Source organism: Notolabrus celidotus, chromosome 15 (assembly GCF_009762535.1).
Source record: "Notolabrus celidotus isolate fNotCel1 chromosome 15, fNotCel1.pri, whole genome shotgun sequence".
Taxonomy (NCBI): Eukaryota; Metazoa; Chordata; class Actinopteri; order Labriformes; family Labridae; genus Notolabrus; species Notolabrus celidotus.
In genome coordinates, this window is record NC_048286.1 from 31,851,661 (window position 1) to 31,869,225 (window position 17,565).

At 41.1% G+C, this 17,565-nt stretch overlaps 1 protein-coding gene across 1 annotated transcript in view; it reads right to left on the bottom strand.

The window, feature by feature from the left end:
• Positions 1 to 17,565, bottom strand: part of tox (thymocyte selection-associated high mobility group box) — a 105,576-nt gene that overhangs the window by 57,776 nt on the left and 30,235 nt on the right. The window contains 2 exon segments of the mRNA XM_034702946.1: positions 3,310 to 3,594; positions 13,393 to 13,500. Of these exon segments, the coding sequence (XP_034558837.1) occupies positions 3,310 to 3,594; positions 13,393 to 13,500 (393 nt within the window).

Here is a 17,565-nt window from a genome sequence, read left to right on the forward strand (position 1 = left end):
CTTTGTCCAGATTTCTATAAGCAGAGTTTTATGTCTTTTAAAATAAGTTTTATTTCTTTATCTTGACTTGTGTGATTTTATGAACGGCCTGTTTTATTTTGCAGCCCATGTGAAGCACTTTGTAACTTGTTTTTTCTGAAAAGTGCTCTACAAATAAAATAATAATTATTATTATTATGTCAGGGAGAGTTAGACGTTTCATGAGTTTCCATATTGACTTAAATTATAAATCATCTAAAGATGGCAAGGCAAGGCCACTTTATTTCTATAGCGCTTTTCACACACGAGGGCAACTCAATGTGCTTTACATTAAAACATTAAAAGCATTGGAGACATTCAGACAAGCTTAAAAGAGCACAATTAAAATGACAAATATATTAAAACATAACATTAAAATCTGCATTTAAAGTGAGTTAAAATGAGCTAAGATAGGAAGGCAGTGGCAAATAAAAAGGTCTTAGTCTTTGATTTAAAAGAGGTGAGAGTTGGAGCAGACCTGCAGCTTTCAGGGAGTGTGTTCCAGATATGTGGTGCATCATGACTAAACGCTGCTTCACCATGTTTCCTTCTGACTCTAGGGACTGAAAGCAGACCAGTACCTGATGACCTCAGAGGTCCAGATGGATCATCAGCTTTTAAACCATTCAGAGCTTTATAAAGATGCAATAATCTTCTGGGTCTTTTTTTCCAGAACTGAAAATTATTTGAATTCATGAGACAAAGGGTGTGATTAAAAAAAGACTGAAGGAGTGTAAAGTTGAGGAAAGGGATGTATTGTAAAAGCATTCTTCTTGAATTTAGCATTTCTGCAAAGAGACGTTTTTTAGTCTGGTTAGTCTTGGTTTCAAGCAAAGTGTTCTCTGTAAGTGAAAAAAAAATCCGGTATGGCTGAAACGTAAAGTTTTGGAAATGACGACAAATAATCAGCCTTTATATTCACATCTAATTACAAACCAACAATAAGAGCATCAAGATCTCAACATGAAGAGCTGCTGTCTCCTTTTGAAATAACACACTTGTTGTCTTGAATCTTTATAGCCACCACCTTACACACACACACACACACACACACACACACACACACACACACACACACACACACCCACCCCCACTCCCATCTCGATTAGGCTCAGCCAGGCACGGTTGCCAGGCAACCATCATTCATGGACTGGCAGTAAATGAATGTTAGTATGAGAATATAAATGCAAGGTAGAGAGAAGGAGAGAGAGAGAGAGAGAGAGAGAGAAAAGGAGGGACTGAGCAGACAAGAGATGGAAAATAAGATCATACAGACCACTAAAATAATGATACCTGATGATACACAGAGAAGAAGAGACTGAACACAAGAGGAGACAGAGACATGAGATTATCATATATAATTATTAAAAAAAAGGTCTGTGTCATGGTGCTTTAGAGTCCCTCTTAATCAAGAGCTTCAGGCTGTCCCTTAATATTACACTACATAGATTTAATATGGAAACAAGAGACAGCGTGAGAAAGAGTGGGAGGTGACACAGTCTATGTTATCATCCCCCTGAATACTCAGTTTCTGTGATCGAGTAATATGAACGCCTGTAGCTTTCGTTTCTTCACCGTATGACACAGTCAGCCACATCTGAAGGTTACAGCTAAAAAGCAAGGTTTCACTTTTCTGTGAAATAGAAAGTCAAGCTTGAAGTCGAGGCTGCTCTGATTCAAATAACACCGCCCTGGGTAATATCTTCTTTCACATGGTTAAAGTGAGTTCAGGTATTAGAGAATGAAGTTAGTATGCAGAAGATGGCTGTCAGCTCAAGTCTGAAGTCAAAGGGATCAGAACACAAACTGAGAGCTCCTCCAGGTGTGATCCACGCTGACATTTCATCACAACTCTGAATGATTGAGACAGATCATCTGAACTTGCAGAACACTCTCATCAGGGCTGGGTTATAATTCCATTATGATATAAATAAACATGTAATTACACCCTCAACTTGGCTTTAACTATTAACTTAAAACACTTCATTAAATCTACTTTCAGGATGTGAGTAAAGGAAGAGCATGTAGACAACGTTTAACCCTCCTGCTATGTTGCGGGTCAAATTGACCCTTTTAAAAGTCTATTTTAGGTAATATATGCCTTCCAAACCAGCTAAATGCAGCATCAAAATCTGGGCAGCATGTGACAGAAGAGGTGATTCATGTTAATTTATCTACATCACTTCATAAAAATCTAAAAAATCTAAATTTAAAATACAATAAACAAAAATCTATGTCATGTTAAACTATTGTATTTATATTTAGGGCTTTCCAATGTGCATTAAAAAAAGTTTTAACATTAATTTTAATATAAAATGAGTGAGTTGTCCTCATTGAACCATGATCTGTGAGGATTAAAGAACACCAATGGACTAAATATTGATTTAAATGGTTAGTAATGGAGTTAAAAATTAGATTTAAAAAATGTGTATTGAGATTTTTGGGGATTTTTGGGAAAATTCAACATGCTCTGGGTCAAATTGACCCAGGAACATTATTGCTGTTCCAGAGAAACGAACATAACAGGAGGGTTAATGTCCACCATGACCGTAGGACAACTGAACACTGAATAACCGTGATGCGTTCACTGCACTGTGGGAAACGACATCACTCTCCCCTTAACCCTTAGTAATCTGAAAGGGGAGAGCACAGCTCAAAACAATACTCTATAAACTGATTTGATTTATCTTTGTTGTAAATTTAAATCAAATTATGCAAATTATCTCAACCTGAGCAAAATAAGAATCTACAAACTGAAACTTCACAAAAATCTCCTCTTACACAAAAGACCTGCTTCCTGTTAGCACCGTCAGAAATGATGGATTCAAGAAGCTTATCAGAAAACTAAATCCAGATACAAACTAACAGACTGTTTGGTTTCATCAGAAGCAAAAAAAACTGCCTTTAAATTTAAATGTGAACAAATGTAAATCTGTAAATCTGAGAGTCTGGTCCTGCTGGAGGTTTCTGCCTGTTAAAGGAAGTTTGTCCTTGCCACTGTAACTTGCTAAATGCTGCAAAGTGCTCTGCTCATGGTGGATTAAGATGAGATCAGACTGAGTCCTGTCTGTAAGATGGGACTTGATCTTATCCTGTCTTGATGTTGGGTCTTTGTTAATAATAGAACATAGAGTACGGTCTAGACCGGCTCTGTTTGGAAAGAGTCTGAGGAGAACATATAAATAAATTCAAATGTGATATTTTCTGCAGACTCCCTCACTCAAATTGTCCTATCCTTAAGAATTAGGTCACAATCTTCTTGATATGTCTGAAAAATGTTGGACCACTTACCACGGACAGAGTGCTGGTCATCGGGCCTCCATTTGGACTGTATGTGCGACCATCTTGGTTTAGCATAGAAGCTCCGTCTTGGCCTCCGGTCATGCCAGGCAGATCCATTCCGGACATCTGGTAGGGATGGTGTGAACCTGAGTTGGACGGGGGCTCCAGAGGATGGTACGGTCCAGAGGGGGAACCGTGGGGCAGATGTGGGGGCAACATGTGGTCTGGCAGGGTGGGAGGAGTGATGGGTGGGATGTTGTAGTCATCATCGCCCAAACCGCCCACTGAGTATGACTACAGAGAGACAGAGAGAAAGTAGATCCAGTTAAAGACACCTGTATGTTACACCTTCTCACTTCCACATCTGTGTTTGTCGCCTCCCTCATCATCTCCCTCCTAAAAAGCCCCTTCTAGGGGGGTAGCACTGTTCAAAGGTCCCAGGACTTTCAGGGGGCAGGGCCTGCAATGCTGTGTGTGTACTTTTCAAAAGAAGAAGCTGTGATTCTCTTGATTTAGCAGCTTGTAACAGTAGTCTTCTCTCAGCCCACCGTGAATGCGTCTCTCCCGGTGTTCCGGTTTCAAAAGTTACCCTGTAAACTGGAGACCTTCAGCTGAACGTGTCAGTGTTTGTGGAGTTTACACAGCTGTTGAAACACAGAGGGAGTTCCTGGGAATGCAAACTAGTTTAGTTTTTATTAAGATTTCAAAATATACTCATCAGATATTTAATGATGGTCTAAAGACGTTTATGAGGGATGCATCCAGCTGAGAGTCTCCAGTTAACAGGGTCGCTGTTTAAACCAAAACACCGGCTGACAGGCTCTGGGTCAACTTTTTTGTCAAATTTTTGTCCAAATTTTTTTTTTCAATTTTTTTTTCTTAAAAATTTTTTTTCAAATTTTTTTCTTCAACATGTTTTTTTCAAAAAAAAATTTAAAAAAAAAATTTCAAAATTTTTTTTTTCAAAAATTTGTTTTCAAATTTTTTTTTTTCAAAAAGTGTTTTCAATTTTTTATTTCAAAGACCAATACAGTCATTGTTTTTTTTCCATCTGTGATGAATGGCATTTGTCTTTGTTTTACTTCCCTCTACTGGTCTGGTGATGTGGTGTCAAAGGATTTTAAAGCCGTGTTGAAACGTCTTTGCTACTCACGCTTATCTCCTCACACGTGTTGATGCTTTTTCCATGTTTTAACGGCTGGTGCAAAATTTTCACTTCTTTTCATGTTTTTCTGCTTTTGGAGCACAATTTCAAATTTGAGGAAAATTATTTTTTTCGACAGGCTCCGGGTCAACTTTTTTGTCAAATTTTTGTTGCCACATTTTTTTTTTTCAAATTTTTTTTTTTCAAAATTTTTTTTTTCAAATTTTTTTTTCAAATTTTTTTTTTTATTTTTTTATTTTTCCATTTTTTTTTCAAATTTTTTTTTTTCGAACTTTTCCAAAAACCATTCACAGACATTGTTGTTTCCATCTGCGATGGATGGCATTCGTCTTTGTTTCACTTCCCTCTACTGGTCTGGTGGTGTAGTGTCAAATGAATTTAAAGCCGTGTTGAAACGTCATTGCTACTCGCGCTTATCTCCTCTCACGTGTTGATTCAGTGAATCCATCTGTGATGAAATATAGCACCATCTAAAACAGCGCCAGCTGAGTCTCTTCATGCTAACAGGCTAACTGTTGTGTTGCTCATAATGAAACCTGCCTGTCCGTCTGCTTCTATGGTGTCATCTGTGATGAATGGCATTCGTCTTTGTTTTACTGCCCTCTACTGGTCTGGTGGTGTAGTGTATTTACTTTTTTTTCTCTCCATACGTCACTGGCCTGATTTACACAATCTACCCAGGACTTCAGCCCGCGGTTGAAAAGCAGACAACAATGGGGGCACAGGAACCTTTTAGAAAGTAGTTCTCAGGGCTAACTCTTGGTAGAAATGCACCTTAAGAGTCTGTCAGAGTTCACAGATGAAGAGATGAAACACTGCCCTTCAGTATCAGCACGGAGCGCCGCATCCACTCTGAACCTCAGCTCCGTGTGGTGTCATGTGGTCCCTCTCCCTGAGTCAGAGCTCCTATCACAGACTAATTATCACTAATGATATCTCCAGTCTTCAACAAAAGCCTCGTGAGCGAATACTCGGAGAGACTCAGCGATTCATAAGAAGGAGCTGGGAGGACCCATAGTTTGTAAATACATATCAACGCTAATCTGACATGCTAAAAGAAAACCAGCATACATAAAGGATGACGGTGTTCTCACAGCAAAGACAAACGGGACAGAGACATGAGGAGGGAAATGGAGTGAGAGAATCATACAAGAGAAGAGTGAAAGGCACGAGGCTGAGAAGAGAGAGAGAGAGAAGCTCTCTCATTCTAATCTGACAGAGGAGATCTTTTATAGAGACTGACAGCCTTTTCTGCTTGGCTAGTCACACCAGTTTCTCCCTCTCTTACTCTTTTGCTCTTCATCTTTCACCATCCTTCTCCTCTGCTCTCTCGCTTCTGTAATCTCATCCTTGATTCCTCTTTCATCTCCCTGTTACTCTTTTGTTCATCCTCACTTCTTCTTCTTCTTCTTCTTTGCGCCTGCATGCTGCGTTGAGTTATGAGCGGCCTGACTCTGGAGAGGAGCGATGAGCTGGAGGTCAGGTTTTGTGATGATGTGCGTGCGTTCTGTGTGATAAACAGTCACTGTGAGAAACTGAGATCTGAGATGATGGCTTCAACAACTGAAACTAAGGGTTGGAAACAGAAATGAATTTTATCGATGAAGTTCAGAACCTCTATTCTTCCACGATGAGTCACAAGAATGAAGAGCTGTGCATTAAAAGGACTGTGTTCATACCTCCTGACCTCTCAGAGCGCTCTAACACATCATGTCACATTCACTGATGGCAGAGCTGCACCCATCAGTCTTAACTAATCCCATTCACCACCAGAGGCAGTTTGGGGGTTAGGTGTTTGGCCCGAGGACACTTGTGGACAGCAGGACATGAGATCCATCCTTCAACCTTCTGATGAGAGAGATAAGTGACTCTATCACTGAGCCACACCCGACCCCAACAGCTCTTCCATTTAGCATTTCTCTTCAGGAAACAGAGGGGGAAACAATGAACATCTGCAGTCTGTGGCACCAGCTGTGTTCTAAGTTAGGGTGTAAAGTCCACCCTAAACCATACACTGAAACTAGTTAGTTTGTAACTTAAGTTGTGTCATTGTTTGGTTGAAACAGAGACGCAAGGTTCATCTTAACTAGCAGACCGTAACGTCCAGACTAAGCAAAACATTGTCGCAGATGTGACGTTTACACTTCCAGCAGCCAATCAGAGGAAAGCACCAATTTTGATGCAGGGGTTGTTACATCGTTATCTTAGTGCCCAATCATCTCAGAACTGACTAACAGCTGAAACAAACTTCTGCTAGTGTCATGGAACAACAAGAGATGGTATGTAAACCTTCATTAAGTGTCACAGTAAGGTGATAACTACAGTCTAAATCCTTGATCTACGGCGTGTCTATAATAACAGTGCCATCAAGTGATAAAATCATCAACTACAACATACGTTAATATTCTAGAGTGCAAATCTTGCTCATCATATTTTTCCAAAGGATGTAATCTGTAATCTATAATATAATGCAGACATGATCTAGCTGGGAGAACCCTCTGTATCTCCTCATCCTCCAAATCATCCCACCTTTCAAAACCTTTCAGACCTTACATTCAAACTAGGCTGCTTTTGAACTCACGCACAGCTGGTGCGACAGGCTGCAGGACTTCAATAATCCTACACTTCTTCTGATACAGATACTTTGGGTTTCTGTCAGACGGTAGTTAAAGGGGAACGTCGCCAAATTTCATATCAAAGACTTTAGAATCGACATCCATACGGGCAAATAACGAGCCACTTGGACGTCAGTTTCTGGTGCGGGCACATGAAGTTCTTGCAAATGATTTTCAGTGCTGCACCGCTCTTGCCTTTTTTTATACATGCTGTAGGGAGCTTCAGCTGCTTTTATCAGGACTAAGATAAGACCTCAGACCATTATAGTCTGAGAGGGTTTTAATGTAGAAGACATCAGTCTTTCTGTTACTTGGTCTTCTCTGTTCATTTTTATTCATATAGCACCTTTCATACATTCAAGCATGCAGAGAAGAAGAACAGAGAGACAGAAAACAACAGCAAGAGGTAAAATGATACGTGATAGGAAATACTTAAAGGTGACATATCATGCAAAATGGACTATTTAATGGTTCTCTACCTGAAATATGTGTCCCTGGCATGTGTGCAAACCCCCCAAGAATGAAAAAAATCCATTCTGCCCCTGTTTTGATTTCTCCACCTTTCTGTAAATGTGTGTGAAACGAGCCGTTTCAGACTTCTGTGTTTTTGTTACGTAACAACAATATCCGGTCTGTCACGGAGTCAGAGCTCGGAGCTTGTTCAGCCCATAGACTGTATAAAATAATACTGAATCCCTCATCCGTTTTTCATTCCCTGCACACGTGTGCTAACAAGGAGATTAGGAGGGAGGCATGCTAGTTGTAGGCTGTCTGAATAAACACAAAGGTCGGTTTTACTCCCCACGTCTGCAGATTTGAAGATCTAGTGGATGATTTTTATTTACCATGGATAAGTGCTAGCGCTAGTTAGCATAGCTACATAGCTATAAGTCGTAGCTGTAGCTGTGTAGCAAGACACACGTCTACATACTGACAAATAAAACAACAAGAAACACAGAATCTGTGACCAATCCTTCAGAAAGGTCCTGCTGCCTTTCTGGCAGAGGTCACTTTGACTCCCCACGTCTGCAGATTTGAAGATCTAGTGGATGATTTTTATTTGTCATGGATAAGTGCTAGCGCTAATTAGCATAGCCACATAGCTACATGTTCATAGCTGTAGCTGTAGCTGTGTACCAAGACACACGTCGACATACTGATAAATAAAACAACAAGAAACACTAAATCTGTGACCAATCCTTCAGAAAGGTCCTGCTACAGGCGCCTCTCCGTCAGGATCAGATTCAGAGGGTTGAAGTAACGTGATCTCTGAGCAGCCGTGTATATTCAGCCAACATGTAAACATTAGATCAACGTGCTGGACAGTCGAGGCCACATCCACTTCCTGAGGGGGCGTGGTCAGAGAGAAAACAGACCGTTCTGAGGAGGACTGAAGAAGAGGGTTTTTCAGGCAGACCAAAATCTGATTTCAAAGTGTTTTTTTGAGCATAAACTTTAAAGACATGTTTTGGGGACCTCTTAGACCAATATATATTGATGAAAAAAGAGTGATATGTCACCTTTAAAAACAAAAATAAAGTCATTACAATATAATTGATAAATTCAAATGCGATAAATATCAGATAAATGCAATGAAATAAAAGTAATGGTAATAATGCAGTCCAGGGCTAAAATGAATTACCCCAAGTCAAAAGCCAGATTAAAAAGGTAAGTCTTAAGTTTACTTTTAAAAACACTCAGAGAGGTCGCCGTTCTAGTGCCCAGAGGAGAGAGCTCAGAGTTTAGGGTCGGCACTTGTGAGGGACACATGAGGAACATACAAAAGGGAAGCATTCGATAGGTCAGTGATTTTTGAAATCAGGTTCTAGTAGTCCCAAAGTGACCCTCATAAGAATAGAGTTTCTTCAGGAGGGCTTGAGGGTCTGAGTTAATCTGTTCATAACTTTAAAATAAAAGTTCACGAAACTTCTTCTGGTTGAATGTCACAGTTCAAAGCTGGCTGGAAATATTTCATGTCTCACAGGAAGCCTGTGCTCATGAAGGGTGTTTGGGAGCGCTGGTGAGACTGAACTAAACGGCCTAATCTCATTGGAGGGTAAATTGTAGCTGACTGAAAATCCAGTAGTGATGATTAACTGAAACGTATCTATACACGGACACGTGGGCAGGATGTGAGTGCATCAGTAGAGCAGCTCCGGTGACACCAAGATTAACTGAGGTTATTAAACGTCTGCATCGGTCAAATTTGACCGTTTAAGAGAAGCAAGTCTATGCATTCATTTAGAAACATGACCATATTGTTTTTATTGTTACGTTTCTCCTATGTGAGATGCATGCTCTGTTAATATGCAGCACTGATGTACACTATTGTAAACGTGAGTTCTGCAAAAGAAACCTCACAAATCACAAGTTAGGAAGGACTGAAGATTTCACAAAAGAGACGGGCAACTTGACAAGTCAGAGGAAGTTTGCAAAATGTGCCGTGCTGCTCTGAAACACACGGGCAGTACGACTAACCTTATAACTCACCTGTGTGACCATATCTACCCGTGCCACGGCAACTCTGCCACAGTTTGGATTCTTGCACAGCTACTAGCTCCAAGAGTGCTGAGAGGAGTATTGCTCATTTGTTCCATACCCTGTTGTCTTACAGCTCCTCTTGTTCAAAGATCATAACTGATGCTACAGCTGTCTTATAAAAGACATCTTAGTGAAAGTGTTGTTCATAGAAATGTCTCTGTGCTGCTCACTGCTGAGCCTACCTGCTGCTGAAAGAGTGTTTTGTCCGTTCATTGTTCTTCAGTCTCTAATAGTCGAGTGTTTAAATGTCTTATTGTGTGTTTGTGTTGATGTTAGTCATCCCAGCCTCTCTCCTTGTCTTGTTCTTCAAACTGTAACGATGATGATGAAGAAGAAGCATTTAGCTTGTCGTATATGTTTCCCACATTCGGGTCCAACAGCTTGTCTAACGTTCTAAATCTCAGGCACAGTTTCCTGTTGAAACTTGGAGCTCTGCATAAATTACTCTGCCTGTCTGTTGTCTGTCTGTCTGTCTCTCTCCCTCTCTCCCTCCCTCTTCTGCTCTCTCCATCATTTCTCCAAGTTCTGCATAAATTACTTTCTCTCTCTCTGCTCTTCCATTCATGTGGGTACAATAGCCTGTTCCCTGAGCACCGGGAGCTTCAAGAAAGACTAATGTAGTCAGGATTAAGTCCTTTCACACATGTTTTCACATTTCACACTTCTCACATCTCCATGTTCATGACAGTTTCATATATACCATGGAGAGGCATGAGCTTGAACACGAGCACCAGTTTCCATCATCACACCAGTCATTTCAAATCAGAAGGAGAGGTTCACGACTGACATGTGAAACCATTAACACGTGAGTGAGTGAGAGAGAGAGAGAGAGAGAGAGAGAGAGAGAGAGAGAGAGAGGGGAACTGTCTGTGAAACTAAAGAAAGGTTTCCTTTACTCTCATCGACCTGTGTGCATGGGCGTACTGCTGTACACTGTTTGAACCAATCTGTAAACTTGTAATGAATATGAGACAGCTCATGTGAATTTCTGATGAGTCTATTATCGGTCTCTTAACGAGCAGAATCACTCCGATCCGTCACAGCACCAGATCTGATAGGTTTCTATTCTAGTCAATGTGTTAACTTCCACTGGATCCGCTCCGTTGCGTTATGGCTGCATCTCTGATCCCAAAGTGTCAATATTTTTTGTGGCCACCATTATTTTCCAGCACTGCCTTAACCCTCTTGGGCATGGAGTTCACCAGAGCTTCACAGGTTCCCACTGGAGTCCTCTTCCACTCCTCCATGACAACATCACAGAGCTGGTGGATGTTAGAGACCTTGCGCTCCTCCACCTTCCGTTTGAGGAGGCCCCACAGATGCTCAATAGGGTAAGGCAGGGGCCGTCTTGGAGGTGTGTTTGAGGTCGTTATAATGTTGGAGTACTGCCCTGCAGCCCAGGATCATGCTCTGCTTCAGTATGTCATAGTACATGTTGGCATTCATGGTTCCCTCAGTGAACTGTAGCTCCTTTGTGCCAGCAGCACTCATGCAGCCCCAGACCATGACACTCTCACCACCATGCTTGACTGTAGGCAAGACACACTTGTCTTTGTACTCCTCACCTGGTTGCCCCAACACACTCTTGACACCATCTGAACCAAATAAGTTTATCTTGGTCTCATCAGACCACAAGACATGGTTCCAGTAATCCATGTCCTTAGTCTGCTTGTCTTTAGCAAACTGTTTGCAGGCTTTCTTGTGCATCATCTTTAGAAGAAATGTGAGGGGTGTACTCACTTTTGTGAGAGACTGTATATTTTAAATGCTGAAAGGTCAAGAGACAGACAGGTGTGTCAGTATCCTTATGCGGGAATGAAATATCTGAACTCCTGTGAATCCATCGCGCCGGGATAGCCAATCAGTGTGCAGATCACCCGGTGACATGAGGTGTGACGTATGAACCAGCGGAGATTCCCTCATCTGGAGTATATGGGACACTTTGATTCTATCTCTGAGCAGCTTCCCCAAACTCTGTGACTCTACCTACTTTTTATGGGATCAGGAATAAACAGAGCTCACTGTGAGGACAGAGAGTGAGGAGGATTATCTGGTGAGTTGTGAAAAACTTAGTCTGTCACTTGAATCCAGGTATCAGTTATAGTAGGAAGTTAGCTCTGCAACTTTAGCATAACCGGCTTCCCCATTCAATGTCCGCGAGCTCAACCATGTTTGATAACAACAGACTAGTGTTGTGTGTAGCGTGATCGTTCGCGTCTGGTGTGAACGCGACATTAGAGAGCATCTAATTAAGGGACCTTTCTGAATACTCTCAGTCTGTGATGAATACCTGGTTGGAATCTCCCTGCAGTCTAATGTCTGAGTCGACAGACAGGGTTCGACACGATGATTCAGGAGGGACATTAAGACACTGCAGTGTTAATATAAGTCAGCATATAATGTGAAAACGTGTGTGTAGGTGAGTGTTGGGAGATTCCCTTCAAACAGTACGATGGCCCAGTGAATGAGTCACTCACTCACACTTGATCTGAATCCTGGTTGTGCTTTCAGATACGCATATCAACCGATCATAGTGTTTTACTTGTTACTCATCCCATCAGGCTTTGCTTTTCTTGTCATGTAGTTTTCTTCAGACACCCTTAAAGGTGACATATCACGCTTTTTTCATCAATATATATTGGTCTAAGAGGTCCCCAAAACATGTCTTTAAAGTTTATGCTCAAAAAAACACTTTGAAATCAGATTTTGGTCTGCCTGAAAAACCCTCTTCTTCAGTCCTCCTCAGAACACTCTGTTTTCTCTCTGACCACGCCCCCTCAGGAAGTGGATGTGCCTCGGCTGTCCAGCACGTTGATCTAATGTTTACATGTTGGCTGAATATACACGGCTGCTCAGAGATCACGTTACTTCATCCCTCTGAATCTGATCCTGACGGAGAGGCGCCTGTAGCAGGACCTCTCTGAAGGATTGGTCACAGATTTAGTGTTTCTTCTTGTTTTATTTGTCAGTATGTCGACGTGTGTCTTGGTACACAGCTACGAACATGTAGCTATGTGGCTATGCTAACTAGCGCTAGCACTTATCCATGATAAATAAAAATCATCCACTAGATCTTCAAATCTGCAGACGTGGGGAGTAAAACTGACCTTTACCAGAAAGGTAGCAGGACCTTTTCTGAAGGATTGGTCACAGATTTAGTGTTTCTTGTTGTTTTATTTGTCAGTATGTAGACGTGTGTCTTGGTACACAGCTACAGCTATGAACATGTAGCTATGTGGATATGCTAATTAGCGCTAGCACTTATCCATGATAAATAAAAATCATCCACTAGATCTTCAAATCTGCAGACGTGGGGAGTAAAACCGACCTTTGTGTTTATTAAGACAGCCTACAACTAGCATGCCTCCCTCCTAAGCTCCTTGTTAGCACACATGTGTGCAGGTAATGAAAAACAGAGGAGGGGTTGAGTTGTATTTTATACAGTCTATGTGCTGAACAAGCTCCGAGCTCTGACTCCGTGACAGACCGGATATTGTTGTTACGTAACAAAAACACTGAAGTCTGAAACGGCTGGTTTCACACACATTTACAGAAAGGTGGAGAAATCAGAACAGGGGCAGAATGGATTTTTTTCATTCTCGGGGGGTTTGTAGACAGGGACACATATTTCAGGTAGAGAACCATTAAAAAGTCAATTTTGCATGATATGTCACCTTTAAAATTGTATCAAATTTGGTTTGGCTTTTATTTTGAAAGGACACCTGGACATCCTGCAGGATGTATTCCCTCTGTGTTGTGTGTTTCATTTACCCAGGGCAGACGATGTGAGTCCACCATGTGTGTCTCTCTCCTCCAGTGCTGTGAGGGCTGGTGGGGCGTCACCTTGCTGTGAGGATGAGGGGGCTGCGGCACACGGAACTGTGGGAAGAATGACAAAGACAAACAAAGTTCAAATAAACCCAGAGGTCAGGAGGAGGTCAAAGGTCAAATAGAAAGGTCATGTAAAAAAAAAAGCAAGGACAAAGACAGGGAAGAAAAGGGGGGGAGGGGGAGAGACTGAGAGTATGAGTCTACACGAGGCTTCATTCACTGAGACACAGAGAGATCTCTCACACAAGCAGGTCAACATAATGGAGAGGTAACGTCGCAATGAGTCCACAGAAAGAAAGACAGAGTAAGAAAACAAGAGACTCACAGACGGACAGAGAGGGACTGTAAAATAAAGAGGTAACACAGAGAGCTGCACTAGAGGAAGAAAGACTAACACATCACATATCGTACATCCATAACAGCACTAACCTAAGGGCTGCTGCGAGGACTTTCTTTCAGTCAACCTTCATTTCTTTCATTTTAACACAGTCATAACTGGACTGCACAGTCAATCTCAGAGTTATTCTTCAGTCCTGATGTGGAATATTTCATCTTGCATCACAAGGAGTGTGTTATACTGCGTTTTCCAGCAGATCAGCCATGGCTATAATCAGCTGTATTAAGCAAATTGATCATTTGCTTTGTTTTAAACCAGTTTCTGCACTGGTGTTTTAGCATCTGGGGCTTTAACCCTCCTGTTATGTTCGTTTCTTAGGGACAGCAATAAAGTTCCTGGGTCAACTTGACCCGGGGTATATCTAACCCTCCTGTTATGCTTGTTTCTTAGGGACAGCAATAATGTTCCTGGGTCAACTTGACCCGGGCTATATCTAACCCTCCTGTTATGTTCCTTTCTTAAAGATAGCAATAATGTTCCTGGGTCAACTTGACCCGGGATATATTTAATTCTCCTGTTATGTTCCTTTCTTAGGAACAGCAATGATGTTCCTGGGTCAACTTGACCCGGGATATATTTAACCCTCCTGTTATGTTCCTTTCTTAGGGACAACAATAATGTTCCTGGGTCAACTTGACCCACGACATATATAACCCTCCTGTTATGTTCCTTTCTTAGGGACAGCATTAATGTTCCTGGGTCAACTTGACCCGGGGCATATTTAACCCTCCTGTTATGTTCCCTTCTTAGGGACAGCAATAATGTTCCTGGGTCAACTTGACCCGGGGTATATTTAACCCTTCTGTTATGCTCCTTTCTTAGAGATAGCAATAATGTTCCTGGGTCAACTTGACCCGGGGCATATTTAACCGTCCTGTTACATTCCTTTTCTTAAGGACAGCATTAATGTTCCTGGGTCAACTTGACCCGGGGTATATTTAACCCTTCTGTTATGCTCCTTTCTTAGAGATAGCAATAATGTTCCTGGGTCAACTTGACCCGGGGTATATTTAACCCTTCTGTTATGCTCCTTTCTTAGAGACAGCAATAATGTTCCTGGGTCAACTTGACCCGGGGTATATTTAACCCTTCTGTTATGCTCCTTTCTTAGAGATAGCAATAATGTTCCTGGGTCAACTTGACCCGGGGTATATGTGATGATCCAAATGTGTCCAAACCCCAAAAATCCCAATAAACATTTCTTTAATCTCATTATAAACTCCATTACTAACCATTTAAATCAATACATAATGAATGGTGTTCTTTAATTTTTACAGATGTGCAATGCAAATGTGTCTCAGTCACCTCAGACGCCATGAGCCAACAAAATAAAGTCGAAAGCTCATAAAACATTTGTATTTTCCAGGTTTTATTTAAAATGTAGCCACTACTTTCTTTTATTAAAAAAAATAATACAATTTTAAATAGTTCTATCTTTTGGATTGCATTTTGTGACGCCCTCTTTGGGAACCACTGCTCTACCAGACTCCATTCTCTAATCTCTAATCTGAGAGCCTGATCATCAGTGCTTTTAATCTGGTTTGTGTGCACTAGTTTCATTTCAGCTCAGTGTGAGTGTCACGTGATGTAGTTTAAAGTGATGATTCACTTGAAGCAGGGAAACCAACCATAACCACAAACACCAAACTGTTAATGAAGATAGACATTATCTGATTTTAAGATCTTAATATAATCTAAATTTACAAACTGTTGAATGGATATGTGGTTTTAAAGAAACCACATTGTAACTTCCTGTGTTGTAACCTATAGATAAATATGACATGAAGACTACAACACTGCGGTCATGTGACGACCTCTGCCAGGATGAGATGATAACTGGAAATTAGACGTGATGGACTTCAAGAAAAGCAATGAGAAAAGGAGTTTTTAACACGTTTATAAGCTGATTCTTTGATTTAAAGAGACAAATAGTCATATGCATCTTTGTCCCAGTATGTGTTGGATGGTGCAATAAGAGATAACAGATTCTAAATTAATCTAATGCATGGATCTACTCTCAGATGTGACTAAATCCTCTTTCAGGCTCCTAATCTCTGAACGTACACGTATGTACAGTACAACCTGCATCTCTCCCTTCCAAAGCAGAGTCTCTCCTCTCTCCTGCTTCAGCTTTTGCTCAGTACCATCCCTCTGCTGCTCCATTAACAGCTCAAAAAAAAAGACAGAGTCGAGGGTCAGACTGAAAATTGGCTCCATTCATCACCACATGCTCTGACTTTATATGGAAGCAATGGTACTTCAATAATAAAGCTATAAATTCGTATTCCTCACACCACTCCTCGTCTTCTTATGGCACAACACTATGAATAAAACATCAAATCATCGTTCCTATACCACACAATATTCTCCATAGTGTGCTCTATGAATAATGGATCTCTGCTGGAGTTTCTTCTTAATGTGAGCTTTGCTTGGGAGTGAGGTAATTCTGTTCTTACAAACACACATCTTAATCTCTGGAGGTTTCTGTGGAGGCCTCAGGAAAGGACTTGTGAATTCAGCTTCACCCACAGTGGAATAAATACAGAGTTTAATGCAGAGTGCTGCTCCAGTCCGGACCCGCTGCTGCTTAGTGATCTAGAAAGAAGCGATCTTTAATGTGATGGTCATCATTCAGGGGTAAAGTAGCCGGAGCGCTGGACTCACAGCTTCTCTTAGAGTGTCAGGATGTGTTAACTCTACAGGCTGATTAACAAGTTCAGAGCAACAGGGATAAAGTGAACTGCCTCATCCTGTAACAGCAGGTTAGTGTGTCGCTAAATTAGACTAGTATTAAAAGCAAAGAGGACAAAATGAATGCCTGATAGATTATTTTAAATACCTGCACCTAAAGTGTCCACCGAAAACTTCTATCATTTATAACATGCATCATTATCAGGCTAACAAGACCCAAGTCTGAGACCACTTCACTGACCATCACACCGGAGCAGAGAGACAGAGGTTGACCTGTTTCTCTGATCAGATCAGATGATGTTTATTTGAATCAAACTCACCCTGTCAATGAACAGAAACCTGATCAACAAATCATTTGGCATTCACCAATCGCAGAAGTCAAAATCAATCTATTGCCTTGCATCAATAAGTTAACATTAGGCTAGTTTATTACCCAGCTTTCTTACTGATCTTCCAGCTGTGTGAAATGCTTGATTCTGATTGGTCAAAACCTCTTGAATACGGTTATTAACTTTCGATTCTTAGGGATAGCAATAAAGTTCCTGGGTCAACTTGACCCGGGTTAAAATTAACCCTCCTGTTATGTTCCTTTCTTAGGAACAGCAATAATGTTCCTGGGTCAACTTGACCCGGGGCATATTTAACCCTGCTATTATGTTCCTTTCTTAGGGACAGTAATAATGTTCCTGGGTCAACTTGACCCGGGTTAAAATTAACCCTCCTATTATGTTCCTTTCTTAGGGACAGTAATAATGTTCCTGGGCCAACTTGACCCGGGATGTATTTAACCCTTCTGTTATGTTTGTTTCTTAGGGATAGCAATAATGTTCCTGGGTCAACTTGACCCGGGATGTATTTAACCCTTCTGTTATGTTTGTTTCTTAGGGATAGCAATAATGTTCCTGGGTCAACTTGACCCGGGATGTATTTAACCCTTCTGTTATGTTTGTTTCTTAGGGATAGCAATAATGTTCCTGGGTCAACTTGACCCGGGATGTTTTTAACCCTTCTGTTATGTTTGTTTC